At 41.6% G+C, this 25552-nt stretch overlaps 3 protein-coding genes across 4 annotated transcripts; 1 reads left to right on the top strand and 2 right to left on the bottom strand.

Moving 5' to 3' along the window:
• Positions 1–5624: 5624 nt before the first annotated feature.
• LOC121551228 (small nuclear ribonucleoprotein Sm D3-like) lies at positions 5625–13557 on the top strand. The gene is made up of 4 exons (XM_041863783.2): positions 5625–5794; positions 6038–6163; positions 10316–10508; positions 13387–13557. Exons 2-4 carry the CDS (start codon positions 6038–6040, stop codon positions 13449–13451), a joined length of 384 nt encoding a protein of 127 aa, XP_041719717.1. The 5' UTR covers positions 5625–5794; the 3' UTR covers positions 13452–13557.
• An 86-nt stretch (positions 13558–13643) lies between these two features.
• LOC121551227 (P2X purinoceptor 4) lies at positions 13644–17288 on the bottom strand. The gene is made up of 12 exons (XM_041863782.1): positions 17152–17288; positions 16881–17028; positions 16161–16232; positions 15852–15924; positions 15532–15628; positions 15366–15446; positions 15102–15243; positions 14722–14858; positions 14553–14646; positions 14303–14368; positions 14030–14140; positions 13644–13810 (listed from the first exon to the last, which is right to left on the bottom strand). The coding sequence occupies exons 1-12, from the start codon at positions 17286–17288 to the stop codon at positions 13781–13783; spliced, it is 1188 nt and encodes a 395-aa protein (XP_041719716.1). The 3' UTR covers positions 13644–13780.
• Positions 17289–17563: 275 nt separating this feature from the next.
• Positions 17564–24973, bottom strand: p2rx7 (purinergic receptor P2X, ligand-gated ion channel, 7). 2 transcript variants are annotated; one of them, XM_041863737.2, is made up of 13 exons: positions 24675–24973; positions 24202–24349; positions 23926–23997; positions 23730–23802; positions 23335–23431; positions 22862–22942; positions 20661–20802; positions 19921–20057; positions 19651–19741; positions 19055–19120; positions 18858–18962; positions 18614–18721; positions 17564–18423 (listed from the first exon to the last, which is right to left on the bottom strand). In XM_041863737.2, exons 1-13 carry the CDS (start codon positions 24791–24793, stop codon positions 17938–17940), a joined length of 1725 nt encoding a protein of 574 aa, XP_041719671.1. In that variant the 5' UTR covers positions 24794–24973; the 3' UTR covers positions 17564–17937. The 2 variants fall into 2 exon arrangements, with proteins under 2 accessions (XP_041719671.1, XP_041719672.1); XM_041863738.2 differs by having other exon boundaries at positions 24769–24973.
• Between the last annotated feature and the right edge of the window lie 579 nt (positions 24974–25552).

The raw sequence follows: 25552 nt of genomic DNA, 5'->3' as shown, positions 1-25552 counted from the left end.
ACTAAGTACTTCTGGGTCAAGGATTTTTGGAATCTTCAGCATAACAGTTCCGTCCTGTATGCTTTGTAAATGAATAATTAGGCGTAAACTATGGAAAATGTGCACAATTATTTATATATTTTATACTAGTTATCATAAAAGAATAATTAAAGTATTTATATGAGATATTATGTGATTTATTAGTTTATTTCTTATTTTTCAAGACTAAATGGTCAACAATGTTTTTTTTTTTATGTACTATCATTTATTGCACCATACATATTTTCTGTACGTTGTGTCGCAGTATAAGTGGGGTCCATTTTACTCAGGAGAACCTTTCGGTTCCAAATCTACAGAGTTTACACCCAGAGGAGCGTCGCTGCTAATTGTGGAGCCCTTAAAGAATGCCTTTAGCCAACTCTCTTGCTATCTCTCTCAGAATGACCTTCTTGATCCAAACCAGTCAGGTTTCAAGACTGGTCATTCAACTGAGACTGCTCTTCTCTGTGTCACGGAGGCTCTCCGCACTGCTAAAGCTAACTCTCTCTCCTCTGCTCTTGTCCTTCTAGACCTGTCTGCTGCCTTTGATACTGTGAACCATCAGATCCTCCTCTCCACCCTCTCCGAGCTGGGCATCTCCGGCGCGGCTCACTCTTGGATTGCGTCCTACCTGACCGGTCGCTCCTACCAAGTGGCGTGGCGAGAAGCTGTCTCCGCACCACGTGCTCTCACCACTGGTGTCCCCCAGGGCTCAGTTCTAGGCCCTCTCCTCTTCTCGCTATACACCAAGTCACTTGGCTCTGTCATATCCTCACATGGCCTCTCCTATCATTGCTACGCAGACGACACACAACTAATCTTCTCCTTTCCCCCTTCTGATAACCAGGTGGCGAATCGCATCTCTGCATGTCTGGCAGACATATCAGTGTGGATGACGGATCACCACCTCAAGCTGAACCTTGGCAAGACGGAGCTGCTCTTCCTCCTGGGGAAGGACTGCCCGTTCCATGATCTCGCCATCACGGTTGACAACTCCGTTGTGTCCTCCTCCCAGAGTGCGAAGAGCCTTGGCGTGACCCTGGACAACACCCTGTCGTTCTCCGCTAACATCAAAGGCGGTGACCCGATCCTGTAGGTTCATGCTCTACAACATTCGGAGAGTACGACCCTGCCTTACACAGGAAGCGGCACAGGTCCTAATCCAGGCACTTGTCATCTCCCGTCTGGATTACTGCAACTCGCTGTTGGCTGGGCTCCCTGCCTGTGCCATTAAACCCCTACAACTCATCCAGAATGCCGCAGCCCGTCTGGTGTTCAACCTTCCCAAGTTCTCTCACGTCACCCCGCTCCTCCGCACACTCCACTGGCTTCCAGTTGAAGTTCGCATCTGCTACAAGACCATGGTGCTTGCCTACGGAGCTGTGAGGGGAACGGCACCTCCGTACCTTCAGGCTCTGATCAGTCCCTACACCCAAACGAGGGCATTGCGTTCATCCACCTCTGGCCTGCTGGCCCCCCTACCTCTGCGGAAGCACAGTTCCCGCTCAGCCCAGTCAAAACTGTTCGCTGCTCTGGCACCCCAATGGTGGAACAAGCTCCCTCACGACGCCAGGACAGCGGAGTCACTCACCACCTTCCGGAGATACTTGAAACCCCACCTCTTTAAGGAATACCTGGGATAGGATAAAGTAATCCTTCCTGCAGTGCCAGACGTGTCCCCCTGCTTAAGCCAGTACATGTCCAGGCCCGTCTGAAGTTTGCATTTGGATGATCCAGAAGAGGATTGGGAGAATGTCATATGGTCAGATGAAACCAAAATAGAACTTTTTGGTAAAAACTCAACTCGTCGTGTTTGGAGGACAAAGAATGCTGAGTTGCATCCAAAGAACACCATACCTACTGTGAAGCATGGAGGTGGAAACATCATGCTTTGGGGCTGTTTTTCTGCAAAGGGACCAGGACGACTGATCCGTGTAAAGGAAAGAATGAATGGGGCCATGTATCGTGAGATTTTGAGTGAAAACCTCCTTCCATCAGCAAGGGCATTGAAGATGAAACGTGGCTGGGTCTTTCAGCATGACAATGATCCCAAACACACCGCACGGGCAACGAAGGAGTGGCTTCGTAAGAAGCATTTCAAGGTCCTGGAGTGGCCTAGCCAGTCTCCAGATCTCAACCCCATAGAAAATCTTTGGAGGGAGTTCAAAGTCTGTGTTGCCCAGCGACAGCCCCAAAACATCACTGCTCTAGAGGAGATCTGCATGGAGGAATGGGCCAAAATACCAGCAACAATGTGTGAAAACCTTGTGAAGACTTACAGAAAACGTTTGACCTGTGTCATTGCCAACAAAGGGTATATAACAAAGTATTGAGAAACTTTTGTTATTGACCAAATACTTATTTTCCACCATAATTTGCAAATAAATTCATTAAAAATCCTACAATGTGATTTTCTGGAGAAAAAAATTCTCATTTTGTCTGTCATAGTTGACGTGTACCTATGATTAAAATTACAGGCCTCTCTCATCTTTTTAAGTGGGAGAACTTGCACAATTGGTGGCTGACTAAATACTTTTTTCCCCCACTGTACATATTGCACCATACACCATTTTCTGTACACTGTTTTGCATGAAATTGGGGTCCATTCTACTCAGGAGCATCTCTAGTTTCAAAATCCACAGAGTTCACACTATGGGGAGTTTCGCTGCGCGTTCTACAAACAAACAATATGTTTATTCAAAAAGTGAAGAGAGATGCAATTTACAAAAAAAATGCATACTTTATTCACAATGAAGTTAATTAATCCAATACTTTTGTGAAATTGATAATCAACAGTAAAACAGAAGTTTCAAATGAAATGCAAGATCCTCTTCATCTCATGGGCTGAGTCAGCCCACTGGGCACAAACTGGTTGAATCAACATTGTTTCCACCTCATTTTAAGAAAATAAAAATATGCGTGATGATTGGGGAGATACTAACCTGTAGTAACATGATCTTACTAGGATACTGCCTCAAAAAACATATTTTATTTGTCTAGCCAAAACACTTTTTTTTGGACACGTAAGGCTGTCTGATTTAAATGTGTAGTCTGCAGCCTTCCCATCATTAAGATAATGTAGATCATTTACAGGTATGCCAGTCAGTTAACACTCCATCTTCTGATCACATTGTTTCCATTGTTTTGCTTAAGCAGTTAGCTTCTCACCTAATCAGCTGCTAATAGTCGGAATTTGGCACCTCCATTATAGGGCAAGCCAAGAGTGCAAGTCAGGTATACACTGAGTGTACAAAACATTAGGAACACCTGCTCTTTCCATGACATAGACTGACCAGGGGAAAGCTATGATCCTTTATTGATGTCACTTCTTAAATTCAATCCAATCAGTGTAGATGAAGGGGAGGAGACAGGTTAAAGAAGGATTTTTAAGCATTGAGACAATTGAGACATGGATTGTGTATGTGTGCCATTCAGAGGGTGAATGGGCAAGACAAAATATTTAAGTGCCTTTGACCGGGGTATGGTAATAGGTGCCAGGAGCAGCGGTTTGAGTGTGTCAAGAACTGCAACGCTGCTGGATTTTTCAAGCTCAACAGTTCCTTCTGTGTATCAAGAATGGTCCACCATCCAAATGACATCCAGCCAACTTGACACAACTGTGGGAAGCATTGGAGTCAACATGGGCCAACAATCCTGTGGAATGCTTTCAACACCTTGCCCAGACGAATTGAGGCTGTTCTGAGGGCAAAAGGGAGTGCAACTCAATAGTAGAGAGGTGTTGCTAATGTTTTGTACACTCAGTGGAAGCAAAAAATGAGTAATCTAAAATGGTTAATTTATTGTTTTGTAATTAAGATATAGCCCGGAATTAGTCAGTCAGCAGATAATTAAAGTGATAGACTGGACCCTGGTTTTATGGACAATAGTTTTCCCTCTAAAATGCTATATTTGTACCATATGGTGTCCATGCACCCCACATTAAGCTGTTTGACCAAAATAAAAGTCCAGCAACACTTCCTATGACCTAGCTTTTAACATTTACATTTACGTCATTTAGCAGACACTCTTATCCAGAGCAACTTACAAATTGGTGCATTCACCTTATAGCCAGTGGGATAACCACTTTACAATGTTGTTGGGTTTTTTTTGGGGGGTAAGGGGGGTAGAAGGATTACTTTATCCTATCCCATGTATTCCTTAAAGAGGAATCTGTTTTGTACAGATAACTGTTTAAGGTGCAATATGTACATCCAATATGAAAAATGTACTGCATTTCAGCTGATAGGCCACTCTTTAAGGGCCGCAGAATGAGTAGCGATGCTCCTTGGGGTTTCAACTGTGGATTTGGAAACTAGAAGTGCGCCTGAGTAGGCCATTCTTTAAGGGCCGCAGAATGAGCAGCGGCGCTCCTTGGGTTGTAAACTCTGTTGATTTGGACAGTATAAGTGCTCCTGAGTAGAATGGACCCTCCCACCTTTTACTGTGACACAATGTACAGGAAATTGTGTGCGGTGCAATATGTATGTCCAATATGAAAAACATACTGAGCATCTTGCAATACAAATGGGCTAATTAACAATGGGATTTAATAGTGCTTTCCAAAGTTGATTATTATAATAATAATAATATTATTATTAATATTGTTATTACTATTATTATTAATGGTAACATTATAAATCATATTTTGTTATTTGTATTATTGTTGTTACCATGATAACTATATAGTAATCATTACTTTTAATGCTGTTAACAATAATGTCAATAATATTACTTGTGCTATAAAGGCGATTATAAACTGGATGGTTCGAGCTCTGAATGCTGATTGGCTGAAAGTTGTGGTATACCACAGGTATGACAAAACATTTATTTTTACGGCTGGTAACCAGTTGGTCCTCTGTAGCTCAGCTGGTAGAGCACGGCGCTTGTAATGCCAAGGTAGTGGGTTCGATCCCCGGGACCACCCATACACAAAAATGTATGCACGCATGACTGTAAGTCGCTTTGGATAAAAGCGTCTGCTAAATGGCATATTATTATTATTATAATAGCAATAAGGCACCTGGGGGGTTTGTGGTATATGGTCAATATACCACGGCTAAAGGCTGTATCCAGGCACTCCACTTTGCGTTGTGCATAAGAACAGCCCTTAGCCATGGTATATTGGCCATGGCTAAGGGCTGTTCTTATTGCTTATTTAACCTTTTTCCATTTGTATATATTTTTTTACCATATTCATTGTGGGACTTTTATTTTGAAATCGCCGAGATCACGGCCTTATTCTTTCTAGGTCTTGCTTATTCTTGCTGGCTAAGGAGACTACCGAGCCAAACTCCCTTCCGGTGGCTAGGTGGCGCGCACACACCCATGTGCACACACGCACACGCACACACAGTCAAAAGTGACTGCAGAAACTATACTGCCCCTGAGAGAAACGCTGGTTGCGCACAAGAACAACATCCATCACTGTGTATCCCACATTATTAGAGTTGATTAATTGCTTGTGCACACTATACATTTAATATAAAACATGTATCTTAACGGTTTGAGCGTTGTTTGTAAAACAACAAAGCCGTAGTAGTGCAATAAACTGCCCCGTCGGCAGTAGGTGGCAGCATACAGTTCTCACCGTAACTTACTTAGGCATGGCTATAAATCAAACAGGAAATCAACGGCGCTGGAGAGGTTAGCTAGCTATCAAAGAAGCTGAAAGCATCTTTGTCATTCTCCCATAGCTAGACCTAAATAAAAATATTAGCTAGTGCTAACTGAATAATTGCCACGAATATTCGCCAACTGGTTTGCAAGGATTTAAACGGTAAGATAATACGTTTATCACCATGATTAGCTAGCTATAGTAGGTAAAATATTGTGGCAGTGTACACGATGAGCTAGCTAGGTACTGTACTATGCTTGCTAACTTCCTGCCAACCAATTCTATTCATCCTGTTTTAGCTACTAGCTACTGATTTTATTGGCAAAGAAGCGAACGTTAGCTATTAAGCCAACTATTTACTCTTTGACTAAAACCATTACGTTATATGTGGTGGTACTCGGAAAGATGTCCATTGGAGTGCCAATCAAAGTCCTTCATGAAGCTGAGGGCCACATTGTTACCTGCGAGACCAACACCGGGGAGGTGTACCGCGGGAAACTCATTGAAGCTGAGGACAACATGAACTGCCAGGTATGATCATGAATCTCAAACTTTAAAGTCAGGGGAGACACTTTTGATTTAGAAGTGGGGGGTTTGGGGTTGCTCCCTCAAATGTATTGGGCATCTAAAGCTAATTTCCTGCATTTCTATACAATCTAATATTACCCTTTTAGGGTCACTTTTATTGTAAATAAGAATATAATCTGTTTCTAACCACTTTTTCATGAACGTGGATGCTACCATGGTTATGTATAATCCTGACTGAATAATGATGAGTGAGAAAGTTATAGACTCATATCATACCCCCTTAAAATTTCTAATCTCCCCTGTTATTGTAATGGTGAGAGGCATGTCTTGGGGGTATGATATTTGTGCGTCTAACTTTCTCACTCATCATTATTCACGATTCATTCAGGATTATCTGTAGAGTCACAAGCTTGATGTAGTCATTGCGTGCTATGAATGTGGGACCAAATACATAACTTTTTACTACTTTATTACACATACAAGTGAATTTGTCCCAATATGTACAAAAAGTGTTCTAATTTCTCTACGGTTCACCCGATATGGATGAAAATACCCCTTCAAATTAAAGCTGACAATAAGCACGTTAACTTCATTGTCACTGTTTGAATTAAAATTCAACGGTTTGGAATATAGAGCCAAAATAAGAAAAAAATCCCTGTCCTGCCCCGAGTGGCGCAGTGGTCTAAGGCACTGCATCTCAGTGCTTGAGGCGTCACTACAGACCCCCTGGTTCGATTCCAGGCTGTATCACAACCGGCCGTGATTGGGAGTCCCATAGGGCGGCGCACAATTGGCCCAGCGTCGTCCAGGTTTGGCCGGTGTAGGCCGTCATTGTAAATAAGAATTTGTTCTTAACTGACTTGCCTAGTTAAATAAAGGTAAAATAAAAATAAAAAAGGCTCCACCGCCCTGCAACACCCCAATTCAACATACCCCACTCAGATTTAGGATCTTAGTGAAACATTCATTATTGGTTTCAGGTGTGTTAGGCCAGAGTGACAACCGACAGTGCGACAGACCCCCAGGGCCAGGACTGAGCAGCCCAGCAGCTAGGGATTGCCTAAATAGGTGTCTCCCCTGACCTGGGCATGTTTTCAATACAGACTCCTTTTGTCGTACAGTATTCCATATAAGGCATCCAGACCTTATGAAAGTTGCACAGTAAACCTTTACTCTTGTAATAAAGCAAATCTAGTGATACATAACTTGACATTTCTGCCATCCATTGTGACATTGTGGGAGGATAACCAACCTTCCAATTAATGGCAATGCATTTCTTAGCCACTACAAATGCTAGGTTACACAGTTTCTTCTGATAAGTCTCCAGTACCAACATTTCCAAGCAAACAAAAACAGGGAGAAGGGACATGCTGAGATAAAATAACATACTCTTTGCCAGAATTCAGCCAACCTTCACAAGAGTCCTCTTGGTCCTCTATAGCTCAATTGGTAGAGCATGGGCGCTTGAAACGCCAGGGTAGTGGGTTCGATCCCCGGGACCATCCATACGTAAAAATGTATGCACACATGACTGTAAGTCGCTTTGGATAAAAGCGTCTGCTAAATGGCATATTAAAGAGCGTAACATATGCAAATATGTCCCCTTTTGTGTTTTACACCTCCAGGAGAGGAATTACATTTCTGAGTCCATGATATTCAGTTTCACTGGCATATAGTACGTTCTATGGAAGGTCTTAAACTGCAGTAATTTGTGTCTGAGATGACTGGGCATTCAAACATATCTGTATCCATTCATTATCATCAATAGTGTCTCCCAGGTCTTCCTCACATTTTCTAATCAATTTTAGAATAAGGCTGTAACCTAACAAAAAAGTCAAGGGGTCTGAATACTTTCCAAAGGCACTGGATATCTACAGAAATAAGACATCCTGCTTCTGTTGCCTATTTGAGTGTTTGGTTGATAGCCTACTGATTCCGTGAGCACCAAGCCTCACGCAACAATTTCACTAATGCGGCTGTTTTGAATCTTTGCTATGCTGTAATAAAGGCTTTACACCTTTTTTTTTCTTCTTTTCGTGAGACCAGCCTCTGGTATTATTTAATTTATTTAGTGTTCCACTGTTCCAAATATTCAGAAATTATATTTATTATAATAATAACCCTCATTTTTCCTTGATCTCCTTGTTGTTAATATTATTATTATGATCATCATTATAATAATAAGTAATGTCATTATCATTAGTAGGCTTAGTATAGCAGCCTTGTATAACCACCATCGAGCTGTAGGCCTAAGAGCGCCTCCTGTTTAGTCTTAATACCGTAACTTACTTAGGCCAATATTTCAATACTTATATAGGCTACTGTATCAATCAATCATTTATTTGTCATCACACAGCATACGAGTTGTTCATGATGTGAAATGCAATCAAGCATTTTAGTTTTAGAATAAAATAACAAGGCGACCATTGAATAATTAATAATTAGCTTAAACAATAAATAGGCCTAAACTGTTCCATTTCGGAAATTGCATTCACAAATGAATGCAACTTTTTTTTTAGTCTTGCTGTAATAAAGGCTTTACAATTATTATTTTTTACAACACTCTGGTACGCTTATAAATTATTTAGTGTTTACATTGTTCCAAACAGTCAGACATTTTTTATTGTAATCTAACAGCACCTGTTTGGCACCCACAGTTCTAATATGCACGCAGTGCTTGCTCCATACCTTCTTTTTCTTGATCTCCAGTATTTTCCAGAAATAGACAAAAGCGTGTCACGTACAGAGAGCAAATATTGAGGGAATAGGGAATGTTTTTCCTAAACAAATTAGGGATTTTGGAACAACTTTTCAGTCAGAAATGGCTGTAATTATGTTGCAGCTTCAACAACACTGACAGCTATACACACTAATGTTCTGTGGTGGTCGCTGCAGCAGGGAGGAGAGATGGATAACGGGTGTTAGTCACACAGTCACTCACTGTCTTTTTTTAACACAGCACAGCAAGTCTGAGTCAGGCGGCACAATCAAATCAATTGCGGTCGGACTTCCTCTAGTAATTTGCGTGTCTTAATTATTTCATCAAACAGATAGCTAGAGTCTAGAGCTGAACTGGCTGTGGTAGCTAGTTCATTAACTTCAGACAAAACTTCAGTCGAGGGGTTGAAACATGTAATGCATTAGCTTACGTTACATGTCAGTTACACTACTAACTCGGCACTGGGAATACTATTTTTTTTTCTTCTGTTAAGTCAAACAGCAGATACCTTGCCAGCTGCATCAGTAAAATAAAGAATAGCCAGTTTCTGCTCTGCTTGCTTTTACAACTCTGAGAAAAAGCACAACACACAGACAATAGCTGCCGCTGTTCGCACTCTGTGGTGTTCGCATGGTCCTAAATCCAGCCGGCCAAAAATGCTATTTCAGAATGTGAGGGGTCATGTCTCTCTTTTTAAACTTTTTAAAAAATGATATAGCAAGCTAGATACAAATCAGCCTCTGTGATCCCTGAGTCCCCCATAAAGTAGCTGAGGAATCCTCAACTCCGTTCCCTTATATCGAGGCGGAGTTGAATTTTGATGACTGGTTGCGGATTTGCTAGCAACAACATTGAGTCACCATCAGTTGATTCTTGTAAAAATGTCAATTCTGAAAACTCTTACCTGTACCTATGTTTGTCCTGTACAACTGCGGCGCTTCCGCGGGGTGCTGAAATTCATACTTCTAATAAACACTTGTAGCGAATACAACCACCAACTTTTTTTCCTCGTTGCTCATACTATGTATTAGGTAAGCTGAGATTCAATTGGGTCCGTGCTATCCGGTACCTTGGCATGTCCCTACCCTAACCTTAACCCCTACCCTTATTCAGGTGTCAGCATGCTTAACTTCGGCTGGCGCCTAGTCGAGCTCGGCTAACTGAACGAGTGTGCTCGCGTACTCCCTTAAAGGCCTTCGCTTGAAAAACGAGAATCGTTTTCAGAATTGACATTTTTTCAAGAATCGACTGATGGTGACTCAATGTTGTTGCTAGCAAATCCTGCAACCAGTCATCAAAACTCAGCTCCACCTCCATATAAGAGAACAAGAGTTGAGGGTTCCTTAGCTACACATGAAGTAGTCCTCCACAACCTACCCCCTCCCATCCTCATCTAAATGTGATGTATTTCTTATTACACATTCTGCCCCCTCCAGATGGCCAACATCACAGTGACCCACAGAGACGGCCGTGTAGCCCAGCTGGAGCAAGTGTACATCCGAGGCAGCAAGATCAGATTCCTCATTCTCCCTGACATGCTGAAGAATGCACCCATGCTAAAGAGTATGAAGAACAAGAACCAGGGAGCTGGAGCAGGAAGAGGAAAAGCTGCCATTCTCAAAGCACAAGGTACATATTTATATTACATTCTTGCCCTAATCAGACCCACCTTGGTATCCTACTAGACTGGGTGCCAGTCTGTTAGTGCCATCACGCCAACTCCTTGTCAGTCATTGGCTGTGTCCGAATACCCATTCTAGCATACTCCATACTTAAACTGCATACTATGTAGGCTACTCATCGTCACATACTATTTAGCACGTACTGTTTAGTAAAAAGTATGCATTATGTCACGGCCGCAACGTAGTAGCGGATCCTGACTGGCTGAGTAGGTGGAGCGGGGCTGAGTGTGGGAGGATTTTCCCAAATTCAACAGACATGCATTGCATTAACCAGCCTGATAATAGCTAATTTCTAACTCTATTAAATTCTCTAAACTCTGAATAGAATAGAAATGGAGTTATAGGCCTACTCAGGCTGGTTATAGACAGACTATCACATTCTACCTATACCGTAGCCCATATAGCCCATCTATCCTATTTAAAAATGACTGAAGACAGAAACTGATCATTTGGTTCCATTTCAACATATTTATTAGTGAAACCAAAGCGCTCTAACATATATACATTAAATAGCCTATTACACACACGAAAACTTTTCAAATGTTCAAATCAAAATGCTATTGCACAGAAAAACGTGGACAATCGGGTGCATCGCAAATTCAGTACCACTGGACAGCAACATATTAAACTAAAGCACTGATCATTGGGAACGAGATCAGAATGATTGCTAAGTCTTGATCCATTAATTAAATAGGTAGCCTACAAAACTTAAGCAATCCATATGTTCAAATCAAAAGGCCTGATTTAACATGACGTCAATAACGCAGCCACATCCCGAGTCTCCTGTGCCGACACATTCAGAAATCAAAAGATGGTTTAGTATTTCGTTAAAAAACTTAACGAAGGCCAAGAGAACAATAAACCATTTTCAATGAGAAAACAGAAATCCACTTTGGGTAAAAACAAAAAAACATATGTTTTCAAAGATATAGCCTACGATGCAATACTCATGATCATTTTAAGGAGAACAAAAACTACTTAGCCTACATTTGAACAGCACCGCAGAAGCTTCGCTATTCGGCATCTTCCCAATTAAGTAGCCTAGATTTGGCTACTTGAAGAGAACTAGGGCCTATCACTCGCAGTCCACCTCTTCCAATGCATTGTGGAAAAGTGTGCATCAAATTCTACTAGATGATGAGCAGAAATGAGTATAACATCCTGGCATTTAAACCATAGTCGATTTTTGAAAATTCACATACTGTAAAACATATTACATTGTGTTGTTTAAGTGTTCCCTTTATTTTTTTGAGCAGTGTAACTCCAAGTCAATCACACTTCTGTGAAATCAAACTGTCCACTTAGGAAGCAACACTGATTGACAATCAATTTCACATGCTGTTGTGCAAATGGAATAGACAACAGGTGGAAATTATAGGCAATTAGCAAGACACCCCCAATAAAGGACTGGTTTTGCAGGTGGTGACCACAGACCACTTCTCAGTTCCTATGCTTCCTGGCTGATGTTTTGGTCACTTTTGAATGCTGGCGGTGCTTTCACTCTAGTGGTAGCATGAGACGGAGTCTACAACCCACACAAGTGGCTCAGGTAGTGCAGCTCATCCAGGATGGCACATCAATGCGAGCTGTGGCAAGAAGGTTTGCTGTGTCTGTCAGTGTAGTGTCCAGAGCATGGAGGCGCTACCAGGAGACAGGCCAGTACATCAGGAGACGTGGAGGAGGCCGTAGGAGGGCAACAACCCAGCAGCAGGACTGCTACCTCCGCCTTTGTGCAAGGAGGAGCAGGAGGAGCACTGCCAGAGCCCTGCAAAATGACCTCCAGCAGGCCACAAATGTGCATGTGTCTGCTCAAACGGTCAGAAACAGACTCCATGAGGGTGGTATGAGGGCCCGACGTCCACAGGTGGGGGTTGTGCTTACAGCCCAACACCGTGCAGGACGTTTGGCATTTGCCAGAGAACACCAAGATTGGCAAATTCGCCACTGGCGCCCTGTGCTCTTCACAGATGAAAGCAGGTTCACACTGAGCACGTGACAGAGTCTGGAGACGCCGTGGAGAACGTTCTGCTGCATGCAACATCCTCCAGCATGACCGGTTTGGCGGTGGGTCAGTCATGGTGTGGGGTGGCATTTCTTTGGGGGGCCGCACAGCCCTCCATGTGCTCGCCAGAGGTAGCCTGACTGCCATTAGGTACCGAGATGAGATCCTCAGACCCCTTGTGAGACCATATGCTGGTGCGGTTGGCCCTGGGTTCCTCCTAATGCAAGACAATGCTAGACCTCATGTGGCTGGAGCGTGTCAGCAGTTCCTGCAAGAGGAAGGCATTGATGCTATGGACTGGCCCGCCCGTTCCCCAGACCTGGATCCAATTGAGCACATCTGGGCCATCATGTCTCGCTCCATCCACCAACGCCACGTTGCACCACAGACTGTCCAGGAGTTGGCGGATGCTTTAGTCCAGGTCTGGGAGGAGATCCCTCAAGAGACCATCCACCACCTCATCAGGAGCATGCCCAGGCGTTGTAGGGAGGTCATACAGGCACGTGGAGGCCACACACACTACTGAGCCTCATTTTTACTTGTTTTAAGGACATTACATCAAAGTTGGATCAGCCTGTAGTGTGGTTTTCCACTTTAATTTTGAGGGTGCCTCCAAATCCAGACCTCCATGGGTTGATAAATTTGATTTCCATTGATAATTGTTGTGATTTTGTTGTCAGCACATTCAACTATGTAAAGAAACGTATTTAATAAGATTATTTCATTCATTCAGATCTAGGATGTGTTATTTTAGTGTTCCCTTAATTTTTTTGAGCAGTGTATGTTTATTGACAAACAATTTGCTTTGTCTCCTCTTTCACAGTGGCTGCCAGGGGTCGAGGACGTGGAGGGATGGGAAGAGGAAATATTTTCCAGAAAAGGCGATAGTTTAAAAATATATATTTTCTACTTTCTATATTACAACTTCTTTGTTATTCTTTTGTGATCAATGATGTGAAATGACAATTTCCATATTAAAATGATTTTCTTACTATTTATTTGTACCTTGTTTTAAGGTAGCCTAATAACTAATAACAGATTATACACTACACATTTGAAGAGGCTTAATCTGGAATATAAGGAAATATTAGTACATGCCCCATGTATGATGTTTAGCGGGCAGGGGCTGGAGATTGGAGATAGGTAGAGGTCTGGAGAAAAGAAGATGGATTCAACATTCTCCCACAATGTGAACAGACCACTTCTCTGTGCAGGATCTACTGGGTCCCGTAAGTGGTTTCTCCCAGCTGTACAGACCAATAAGAATTTGGCAGATTAACATATGATTTATACAACTAATTTAAGTAAAATCTGCATAATTAAAAAGTTGATTAACAGTCAAGTTGAGGTTGTTAAGCAAAGAATAGTGATAGTTATTGTTGTAAGTATTCCCTGATAATTGCTGGTGTTTACTTAATTTGGTACTGTATATAGGGGAATAAGAGTTTGAGGAGTCAGTAACTCACAGGTTCACCAGCATCGTCATCAGTGTTATCCAGATATGTGAATTTGTGTTTGCTGTAGTAATCTCTTCTCTTTGTGCATGTCAGGAGAAACCAGTTACAAACTGCATCCACCTAAGGGTACACACTTGCATGACTATATCAAACTGAAAATGACAATTAAATTACACTGTATTAACAGGCTAACATTTCTCAGAAGTGCTTTATGGTACTAATAATTAATGTTTCTTTACAAACAATGAGTGTTTGGAGATGGCCCCAGTTAACAGGACTTACCAAAGACAGAAACGTAAGCGCTGCACCTACATTCACTATGGTCGGAACCATGTTGAATTTACCTGCCTGTAAAGAAAGAACAGCAGAGCAAGGTAGGCCTATTTGTCATTTGACACTAAAACCCTTATTGTGGTGGTCTCAATCAATTGTTGCCTTTACCATCTTGTGAATATAAAGCTCATATATTGTCAAAATTAAGTATTCTACTCCTGTGGTTGAAGAATAGATAGCTTTTTATGTTGAGTCTCACCGTTCCAAAAACAATGACATCAAACCGGATTCCATATGCTTTGATCAATGTTCTTGTTTCCCTACCATCTGTGGTTTTGTAGTACTTGGCAAACCTGTGGAAATAAGTCTTGTTGAAAAGCTGTATTTATTCTCTAACAGTATTGTGTCCACAGGTTCATTGATCTCACCTAAAGTTGTATCCAGGGGCTACGTTGTTTTCAGGAATTTTGTTGTCTAGCCTGCGGAAGGAGTACTTAGGGCCACAGTAATGTTCAGGCCAGTCCAGGTCACAGCTCCAGTCAATCACAATCCCAAGAACACCACCCTTAACAACCATTTAGACTCATTTCAAATTATCTATTTAAATGTGTAATTTTATATACCAATGAGTGACACCACTGCCAAAATGTGGCCTGATGGACAAGGATGATTAAAGCCCCCTCCCATTCAATTGCAACATAAACCAAACACAGCATTGAGAATAACTACAGGAATATCTAGAATGGGCTTATGCAGAATCAAGGCTTGTAAGTGACCTAAGAGGAGAGTGTACAGTTAAATGTTATACCCTGATAGCCATGGTCTGAAAGTCCTCCTCAGCTTCAGAGACCATGTCTTTGAGGCGGAAGATGGGACAGTCAGGGTCTGTTATGCGATTGAATTCACATTGCTTCAGATATGAAGAGTTAACATCAGACAAAATGTTTCTTCTGCAAGAGACCAAAGATAAATTATTAGGTGTTCTGCAGAAAAAAGTAAAACTCAAGCAGGTGTTCTGCCTTTATTCCTTTTCATGTTTCATTTAGGTGCCGGACAAACAAACATGACTCACTTGTGAAAGTTGAATTTGGGGTAGGTCACACTGTTCTTGATTAGCACCGTGAAGTCCTCTGCTGCAGCCAGCAGTGCCTGTCTATGATACAAAATGCGTTACACTTATAATACCTTGCCCCATGAGTATACCCTCATTAATCATATTATAATGTGTTCTTACTTACTCAGGTAAGTTAGTGTCTATTTCAAGAGGACACCAAGATAGCACTTCACATGTATTGACAGTCTCTGAGTAGTTCATGCATAGCCCTGTCTGGATACCTTTTAACAGAGTAATATGATTAGAAAACATTGCTGTTTAGTTAATCAAATATGTTGCAGGATGATTCTGAAAATATAATTGAATTTCAGGATAATTTTCTCTGGAGCAGTAGATATTTATTTTCTTACGAAACCCTGAATGAATGTTTCAGCTATCTCCCTGTTGGTTGCTGCCCTTGTTAACAATTTTACAACGACTCATCAGCAAGGCAAGAAGGCCTACCGTTTCCACGAACATCACTGGATCCCTCTAAGCAGTCACTGTTTGACACGCAAATGGTGGATTGGTTTGGGAGCTTAAGAAGATACAGGATCGCATTTCACTATCATTCAAATACTTTTTGATTACCATTGAAATAATGGTTGTATAAAGCATATCTTCTAAGTCAATGTATTATTTAAGTATAAATACAGTCCAACTTAACATTTCACTGGACATTTTAAGTAGTGTTTAATTCAAACAATAAATACACATTTTACAATATAGACTTACACATTTCAATGTCTTTTAAATGAGAAATCAACAGCTTACCTCTGGACAGCTCGATTGAGTTTGATTGGGGGTGACAATCATGTTGGTCAACACAAAGAAAGAACTCTCACCCTGCCAGACAGAACACATTTTCCTAAAACAAATGATCTTTCTATACAAAAACAGTTACCAATACAATCTGAACTCAAACGAACAAAAAAGTGATACACTGCAGATAGTGTATGGAGTATAGGATGCTACCCGAGCAGTTGTGTAAAGTACTTATGTAAAAATACTTTAAAGTACTACTTACGTTTTTTTTTTTTTTTTTTTTTTGGGGGGTGGGGGTATCTGTACTTTACTTTACTATTTATACATTCCTAAAGAAAATAATGTACTTTTTACTCCATACCTTTTCCCTGACACCCAAAAGTACTGAATGCTTAGCAGGACAGGAAAAGGGTCCAATTAACACACTTATCAAGACATCCCTGGTCATCCCTACTGTCTCTGATCTGGCAGACTCACTAAACACACATGCTTAGTTTGTAAATTAAGTGTTGGAGTTTGCCCCTGGCTTTCCGTAGATTTAAAAAACGATAATATGGCGCCATCTGGTTTGCTTAATATAAGGAATTTGAAATGATTTGTACTTTTACTTTTGATACTTAGGTATATTTAAAACCAAATACTTTTAGACTTTTACTTGAGTAATTTTCTATTAAGGTATCTTTACTTTTACTCTAGTATGACAACTGGGTACTTTTTCAACCACTGTACCTGAGGGGGGATGTTGTAATCAGCCACGTCCCACACACGGGCGCCCAGATCAGAGGTGTTGGTGAAGCCAGTGCCCTTCACCTTGGTTGTGACAGAACTGATCACTGAGTCTGTTTCCTGGTAGGACTTCTGCACCACACAGACATAGCTATAGTGTAACAGGACACAGGTGCAGAGACAAAGTGATACATTCACACATCCACTCTGACTAAATGTAGTGGAACACTGGCTTTTTAATATAAAAAACAAAATAATTGAATCCCCAACTTACCCAATCACATAAAAGATGATCAGAAACTGGATTAATCTGAAGACAGATCCCACTAGTTTGCTCTTCACCACAATCATTCTTGGTGTTTCATATTCAAAGAAACAGCTGTGGCAGCTCTGACAGCTGCAGCAGCCCATCTTCAGAGTTCTGGTTACACTGTAGAAAACTAGCAATGAGGGTGATAAAAGAGGTAAAGAGGTGTCACAGCCTGCTGAGATAATAGTCAAATCATTTTCATGGCTAGTATGAAAATTACAACTGACCCGGGCTCATTTGGCAAATTTACCATATCTGAAAATAGGCATAATAAACCTGCTGTTCATCCACTCCAATGGCTGCATGAAAACGGTATGTACTGCTGTATGCACACAAGAACTAGAGAAGTTGTGAAATTACGTTATCAAGTCAACAATATTTTCAAAGTTACATTTATTGCACATGGTAAAAAACATATGTTCCAATACAACAAATAATTGAAATAAGTCACATGTAAGTAGACAGTCAAAGGAAAGATAAAGCAATTCCCACATCCAGTTAGCTCCTGTTCAGTGTCAGCTAAGATAAAGTCTATTACGTTATTTCCCTCTTCATTATTGATGGTCCCTACACAGTGGGATGGATGGACACAATATCTACAGGCGAAGATAATGTTCTGGTTGAAAATGTTAACCTTAATGCTGAATGGAAGATTAGATCAATACACCAGTTCAAATGCGTTGTACAGTCGCTACATTATGAGGACCAATCTCTGATGGAGCTTTCTATAACACTGACTCTTCCTCTTCCCTAAAGCTGTGTGTTAGGGCCGGACTGGTGAGAGGTAGTTCTCCTGGGCCTCAGACCAGTGTACTCTCCATCTTGGCTGGGGTACTCTTCTCTGATTCTCCACAAACTACAACTGGGCATGACAGGGATGCTTTCTCTGAGTGGGGCCCCGAATCTCCAGCTGATGTACTGTCTGTAGGCGCAGTGGCGAAGGGCGGCGATCCGCTGCTCCCCCTCGGTCAGGTCAGAGAGAGGCTCCCTGTACAGCAGCACTATATCCAACAAGGGCCGACTCAGCACCAGCTGTTCAAACAGGGAGGAGGTGGTGATGCAGCGACCACTGCTCTGTCTGCAGCACAGCTGCTCCTGGGGATGGGTGGAAGGAAGACAGCAGCCACACAGACACCAGGCTGGACGGTTGGGCTGGGGGAGAACCTGGGGCTGCTTGCCTACGATGTTCCCTTTCTGCAATACACCAACCATGGCACTTAGGTGCCCTGTGTCATCCTGGCAACAAGTGTGCAATACATATCAAATTAGTCATATGCACTGATACAATATGCATGTATTACCATACTGACTTACTGTATAAAAGACGAGGAGGATAACAAAGTGAGCTTAAAAGTGACATCTTTAGAGCATCTGTTGTATCGGGGTGAGAATGGCACTGCATTGGGGAAAACACAGTTATGCTAACCTTGCATGGGTGAATGGAGATGGGCTTCACTTGTTGTAAACTTTTCTTATGTGATCTTTTCACCACTCTTATATGGTTCTCGTCCACAAACGAGACACAGAGAATGCACTGGAACATAGAAGAAGAATAGTCTCATTGTTCAGCGTCTCACCACATATTTACCTCAAACAATTCAGCCAATGATAATGAAAATCTTGCTGTGGGTTTGTATAATCCTCAGTGGGGAATGCCATCCCACTCCTACCTGCTGTCTGTCCTGAACAGATTCAACCTTCTTCTCTGAGTAGTTCTGTCTGGCTTCTTTAGAGTAACAGCTGGTCCCAATGAGCCAGTCGATGAATACAGTGGTCTATGAAAAATCACAATCATTGTCCTTTACTTTGCCTGTTATTAGTTTTGCATTTGAAACAAGTTGGATAAAAATAGCTGAATAACACTCACCAGTGCATAATATGATAGAGTTGATCCAATAAAGATGATCAGTTGGATTATGCTGAATTTTCCTGCCTTAAAAGAACATTCATGATATAAATTACCATTTGTATTTTTCTGATTTTCATTAATTAGAATAATAAATGCAGCCTCCCGAGTGGCGCAACGGTCTAAGGCACTGCATTGCAGTGCTAGAGACGTCACTACAGACCCGGGTTCGATTCCGGGCTGTATCACAATTGGGCCAGCGTCGTCCGGGTTAGGGGAGGGTTTGGCCGGGGGGGCTTTACTTGGCTCATCGCGCTCTAGCGACTCCATGTGGTGGGCCGGGCGCCTGCAGGCTGACCTCGGTCGTCAGTTGAACTGTGTTTCCTCCTACACATTGGTGCGGCTGGCTTCCCGGTTAAGCGGGAGGGTGTTAAGAAGTGCGGTTTGGTGGGTCATGTTTCGGAGGATGCATGACTTGACCTTCGCCACCCGAGCCCATTGGGGAATTGCAACGAAAAAGGGGGTAAAATATATTTAAAATAAAAAATGCACATTCACAAGATTACCATCATTATTATTGGAGGTTTAAATTATGAGACTTACTGAGTCATACAAACCTTTCCAAACACCATGACATCAAACCTGATCCCAAATGCTTTAAACAGGGTTCTCTCCTCAACACCTTTCTCTATCTGATATCTGGCAAACCTGCCAACACAAGTAGTAGGTTAAACAATGTAATATCTGGATTGCACTGATATATAAAATTACACAAATGTCTATATCACTATTGATTGACAGCTTTCCATAATTTGACATGGGTCAGCTGACCATGTATGACCTATGACATGACCACTGGCCTCAAGAACAAGGCCTGTCACATTTACCTGAAGTTGAGACCAGGGTACAGTGTTCTATTGCTCTCCTTCTCATCCAGCCGGCGGAAGGAGTATTTGGGCAGACAGTTCCGCAAGAACCCGTCCAGGTTACAATCCCACTTGATTTGGATCCCAATGACGCCACCCTTTGGTGAGAGAGCATGGTGGAGACGATCTACTCAACTTGTTTTACATCAACCTGACAATCATGTAATCTGACGTAATTAAGGTGATTTAGGGCTAGATTCAATCCGTATCGCCGAAGTATCGCGGAACAGCCGCGTTATATCTCGATTTAAATTTAAAGGCAATGTTCCCGCGTTTGTGGAGACTGCAGTCACGGTAAACGCTGCGCATTGGCCCTCCTGTAGCTCAGTTGGTAGAGCATGGCACTTGCAACGCAAGGGTTGTGGGTTCGATTCCCACGGGGGGCCAGTTTGAAAAACGTATGCACTCACTAATTGTAAATCGCTCTGGATAAGAGCGTCTGCTAAATGACTAAAATGTCAAAAATGTCGGCTCAATCGGAAATTACCTTAACATTTTTACGCAGGTACGGATTGAATCCAGACCATAATTCTGTAATTCATTAAGTAATCAAATATGTCCAACGTTATGAAATGCCAGTATGTGCAGTGCCAAAATTGATGCAGACAACAGTGAGTGACATCCATAATTGAGGGTCATAGAGTTAGTTTATGTGAAAGTTTGTGGTTGTTTGAGAAACTCCCTCTAACAGAGCAGCCCACCTCAACTGCCATCTCTGAGAAGTTTTCTCTGGCCTCTTGTACAATGTCCCCCAGACGGAAGATGGGGCATGAGGGGTCTGTATGCCTGTTAAACTGGCAGCGCTTCAGGTAGCTTTCCGTCATCTCAGGGAGGATGTTCCTTCTGTAAGACAAAAACGCATCAGTTAGATCCACTTTCACTGAATTGAAGAATGTGCTTGTTTTCCATATGATTATGACAGATGTAAGATCTTAATTTGAGCCAGTTTGCTACAGCAGGAAAATACAGTGGGGAAAAAAAGTATTTAGTCAGCCACCAATTGTGCAAGTTCTCCCACTGAAAAATATGAGAGAGGCCTGTAATTTTCATCATAGGTACACGTCAACTATGACAGACAAATTGAGAAATAAAAATCCAGAAAATCACATTGTAGGATTTTTTATGAATTTATTTGCAAATTATGGTGGAAAATAAGTATTTGGTCACCTACAAACAAGCAAGATTTCTGGCTCTCACAGACCTGTAACTTCTTCTTTAAAAGGCTCCTCTGTCCTCCACTCGTTACCTGTATTAATGGCACCTGTTTGAACTTGTTATCAGTATAAAAGACACCTGTCTACAACCTCAAACAGTCACACTCCAAACTCCACTATGGCCAAGACCAAAGAGCTGTCAAAGGACACCAGAAACAAAATTGTAGACCTGCACCAGGCTGGGAAGACTGAATCTGCAATAGGTAAGCAGCTTGGTTTGAAGAAATCAACTGTGGGAGCAATTATTAGGAAATGGAAGACATACAAGACCACTGATAATCTCCCTCGATCTGGGGCTCCACGCAAGATCTCACCTCGTGGGGTCAAAATGATCACAAGAACGGTGAGCAAAAATCCCAGAACCACACGGGGGGACCTAGTGAATGACCTGCAGAGAGCTGGGACCAAAGTAACAAAGCCTACCATCAGTAACACACTACGCCGCCAGGGACTCAAATCCTGCAGTGCCAGACGTGTCCCCCTGCTTAAGCCAGTACATGTCCAGGCCCGTCTGAAGTTTGCTAGAGTGCATTTGGATGATCCAGAAGAGGATTGGGAGAATGTCATATGGTCAGATGAAACCAAAATGTAACTTTTTGGTAAAAACTCAACTCGTGTTTGGAGGACAAAGAATGCTGAGTTGCATCCAAAGAACACCATACCTACTGTGAAGCATGGGGGTGGAAACATCATGCTTTGGGGCTGTTTTTCTGCAAAGGGACCAGGACGACTGATCCGTGTAAAGGAAAGAATGAATGGGGCTATGTATCGTGAGATTTTGAGTGAAAACCTCCTTCCATCAGCAAGGGCATTGAAGATGAAACGTGGCTGGGTCTTTCAGCATGACAATGATCCCAAACACACCGCCCGGGCAACGAAGGAGTGGCTTCGTAAGAAGCATTTCAAGGTCCTGGAGTGGCCTAGCCAGTCTCCAGATCTCAACCCCATAGAAAATCTTTGGAGGGAGTTGAAAGTCCGTGTTGCCCAGCGACAGCCCCAAAACATCACTGCTCTAGAGGAGATCTGCATGGAGGAATGGGCCAAAATACCAGCAACAGTGTGTGAAAACCTTGTGAAGACTTATAGAAAACGTTTGACCTGTGTCATTGCCAACAAAGGGTATATATAACAAAGTATTGAGAAACTTTTGTTATTGACCAAATACTTATTTTCCACCATAATTTGCAAATAAATTCATTAAAAATCCTACATCCTATTTTCTGGATTTTTTTTTCTCATTTTGTCTGTCATAGTTGACGTGTACCTATGATGAAAATTACAGGCCTCTCTCATATTTTTAAGTGGGAGAACTTGCACAATTGGTGGCTGACTAAATACTTTTTTTCCCCACTGTAATCCTGCAGCAAGAGGAAATTTGAATTATTATATGGATTATAATTAATGGCCATTTTTGTAAGGGTTGATACATTTTTCCTTATGGAAAATCAAGTCTGAAATGTCAAAGTGGAAATTACAAACTTCTGAAGCCTTTAAAATGTTTAAACCTCAAATACACTACAAGTTTTAAATGTCCTGCATTGCAGGAAAGTTATCCTGCAACTGGGTGTTCAAATTAAGATCCTACATCTGTAAAGGTGGTAAAGGTTACTCTGAATATAATATACTTGAGAACTGTGGTGTGCAAACAAAAAAGTGAAATTAATTGATATTGAATTGGACTGTCTCACCTCATGAAGTTAAAGTTTGGGAATCTGACGTTGTTTTTGATGAGGACTGTAAAGTTCTCAGCTGATGCCAAGAGAGCAGGCCTAGATGTCAGAGCAGTCATCAATTGCATTATTGAAGCATAGTTGTGAAAACAATAATTTTTTACAGCAGACGGTTTCATTTTCACTTCAAAGTTTCTGTGAAACTACTGTGAAACAATGTTCCTTGGCATATTTGACTCTATATACACATGCAGCACTAACAAAGTGAACTTCCTCCACATTAGAGGAACTGAAGTATAAATATAGCTGTCGGACAGTGGTCTATGTAGAAGAGAAGATAACATTATTTACTGAGTAACTAACCTCTGAAGAGACCACAAATCAAATCACAATGAATTTGATGAGAGAAAGAGGACAGACACACATAAATGCAATAAAATAAAATCACATAAAACTGATGCTGAGAAAACAATAATAGTGAGCATATTTACTTGGGGGGCTTTTTCTTGGTCTCTATGGGGCACCATGCAGACACCTCACATGTTTTTCGTGTCACATCAAACTTCACACATGCACCTGTCTGAACCCCTGATGAGGAAAGCAACATTTGAATTATTGTATGGTTCTCATGACAAAAAATACTAACTATTATCTTAGATGTTCTATTATCATGTGTCTACATGTTTACTACTACTGTGTAAACGTATATAACAATAATGTATCTGCCTATAGTAAAGAACCCAGAGCAGAGCTGACCGTCTGAAACCTCAACACATCAGGGACAAATTCCTCCCATCCATGCAAGAACTAATGGTATCACCAGATAGAGATGACACAAACAGAGGAGAAGGATCATGGGAGAAGTTCTAGACAGTTGTAGTTGTACCGTGACTGTGCTGATCCCAGAACCCCTTTGCACAGTCCTTGTCTGTCTGACACACTTTTCCATAAGGAGGGACCTGTAATATAAACACTCCTAGGAGATTAGTGGGTTCTAGTCATCAAATAGTCTGGTTAATATAAATTATATAAGACATTAGAATGTAGAGGAATTGGAGAGGGACATCCTACTGGCACTCTACCTCAGGGCATTTTCCTTGCCTTTGTTCTTTTGTAACAATGACATTGGTCACCACAAAAAATGAATTCTTTCCCTTAAACAGAAAGTCAAACAAATGTATAGAAAGTCAGAACCAATGTAAAAATATGTGCATGTATATCACAAATGTAATATGTGTATAATATACAACAATAAAACAACAATATTCTCTCACTCTCTCTCACACACATAAACACACACACACACACACACACACACACACACACACACACACACACACACACACACACACACACACCTGTGATGGTCCACTGTAATCCACAACGTCCCATACTATAGCACCAACATCTGGTAAACTGGTCAAGGCCACTCCCTTGACCTTAGCAGTAACAGAGCTGACCACATAGTCATGTTCTTGGTACTCCTTGTTCCAGAGCATCATAATGCTACAATATAAAACAATATTTGATCATGGTATGTTGCAAATTGGAGTAAGTTAGCCTACTTTTTTTTATATATATATATATATCCCTGATCGTTTTAAAATACTATTGGTAAGGCTACAAGGGGATGGATGGTAAACAATTTAAAATAAATAGTAAATACAATTGATGCATGTAATACATAATTATTTTACAATGAAATCATTATATAAAACATTCATACTTTATTTTCATGCACACATTCTTGATCAGTCAAGGCGCGTGGGCGTTCGTCGTCTATTACCGTTATTACCGCAAGCTAAATCCTTCTGCAGAATAGCCTACTCACCAGATGAACATCAGTATGACTCCGTTAAATGTCCATTTCAGCGATCCGAGCCTTACACTTTGTATTCGGACCAGTTTATGTGTTTCATACTCACATAGATTTAGCAGTTTACAAGGCATTTTGGACTGACTGAGAGAAGCGATCTCTTCTGACTCATACTTGGTTCTTCTCCTTCCTCAGTGGGTCAGTGATCACATGCCCTTAGGATCTGCATATAGCTGTTGCAGTTCCATTGACCGAACAATATTCTACGTCTGTGAAATTCAAGACTGGTCCAGTCATCGTTGTTGTGGAGGCAGTGTGCAAGCACATCCCTATTGAGCAGCCAAAGCGGAAACAAAGTAGCCTTTGTCGATTGTTTTAAGTTATTTGTTACTTTGAAATGATTTGACAATAAATTGCATGAAAAGTACATGAATAATCATATATTCATATTGACTAATGATGTAGGCCTTGGGGTATACAGGTAATAACATGAAAATAGGTAAAGGGTATTAAATAAAGATTTCTGTCACTATCAGTATTTGCAAATCAAAGGGTCACATATCCTCATGAAGGGAGTCATTGTATCTGGGCAGGGGCGCAACTTTCACTGGGGATGGGGGGGGGGCATTCTGAAATTGCATTTTTGTCCCCCACAGTTTTAATCTTTGGAATGTGATACAAAACTAGGCAAAGGTGTGCTTTAGGACCATGCAGACACCTACGAGCGGTCGGGTAGGCTGTTTGGAGTGTTTATTCGACTGGATTAAGGACCACGCGGGCACCACAGAGCGGGCTGACAGGCTGTGTGAAGGCAAAGCTTCTGGAAGGCTGGCTGGACCTGCACGGGAGAGTTGAACATAGTTCAGTGTACACGTTGCACTCTTTCACCAAGT

Source organism: Coregonus clupeaformis, chromosome 18 (assembly GCF_020615455.1).
Source record: "Coregonus clupeaformis isolate EN_2021a chromosome 18, ASM2061545v1, whole genome shotgun sequence".
Taxonomy (NCBI): Eukaryota; Metazoa; Chordata; class Actinopteri; order Salmoniformes; family Salmonidae; genus Coregonus; species Coregonus clupeaformis.
This window is presented reverse-complemented; position numbering and strand designations above follow the sequence as displayed.

What these genes read in the sequence shown, in the direction of transcription:
- p2rx7 (XM_041863737.2), bottom strand. Translation starts at nt 24,793, where the DNA reads ATGCCTTGTAAACTGCTAAATCTATGTGAGTATGAAACACATAAACTG. An exon ending in CTGGGATCAGCACAGTCACG is followed by an intron (nt 23,432 to 23,729) that starts GTACAACTACAA and finishes TTTCCTCATCAG; the next exon opens with GGGTTCAGACAGGTGCATGT. An exon ending in CCAAACTTTAACTTCATGAG is followed by an intron (nt 20,803 to 22,861) that starts GTGAGACAGTCC and finishes TTTGTCTTACAG; the next exon opens with AAGGAACATCCTCCCTGAGA.
- LOC121551228 (XM_041863783.2), top strand. Translation starts at nt 6,038, where the DNA reads ATGTCCATTGGAGTGCCAATCAAAGTCCTTCATGAAGCTGAGGGCCAC. An exon ending in AGGACAACATGAACTGCCAG is followed by an intron (nt 6,164 to 10,315) that starts GTATGATCATGA and finishes TGCCCCCTCCAG; the next exon opens with ATGGCCAACATCACAGTGAC. An exon ending in TGCCATTCTCAAAGCACAAG is followed by an intron (nt 10,509 to 13,386) that starts GTACATATTTAT and finishes CCTCTTTCACAG; the next exon opens with TGGCTGCCAGGGGTCGAGGA.
- LOC121551227 (XM_041863782.1), bottom strand. Translation starts at nt 17,288, where the DNA reads ATGGGCTGCTGCAGCTGTCAGAGCTGCCACAGCTGTTTCTTTGAATAT. An exon ending in CTCAATCGAGCTGTCCAGAG is followed by an intron (nt 15,925 to 16,160) that starts GTAAGCTGTTGA and finishes TATCTTCTTAAG; the next exon opens with CTCCCAAACCAATCCACCAT. An exon ending in GCCCCTGGATACAACTTTAG is followed by an intron (nt 14,647 to 14,721) that starts GTGAGATCAATG and finishes TTATTTCCACAG; the next exon opens with GTTTGCCAAGTACTACAAAA.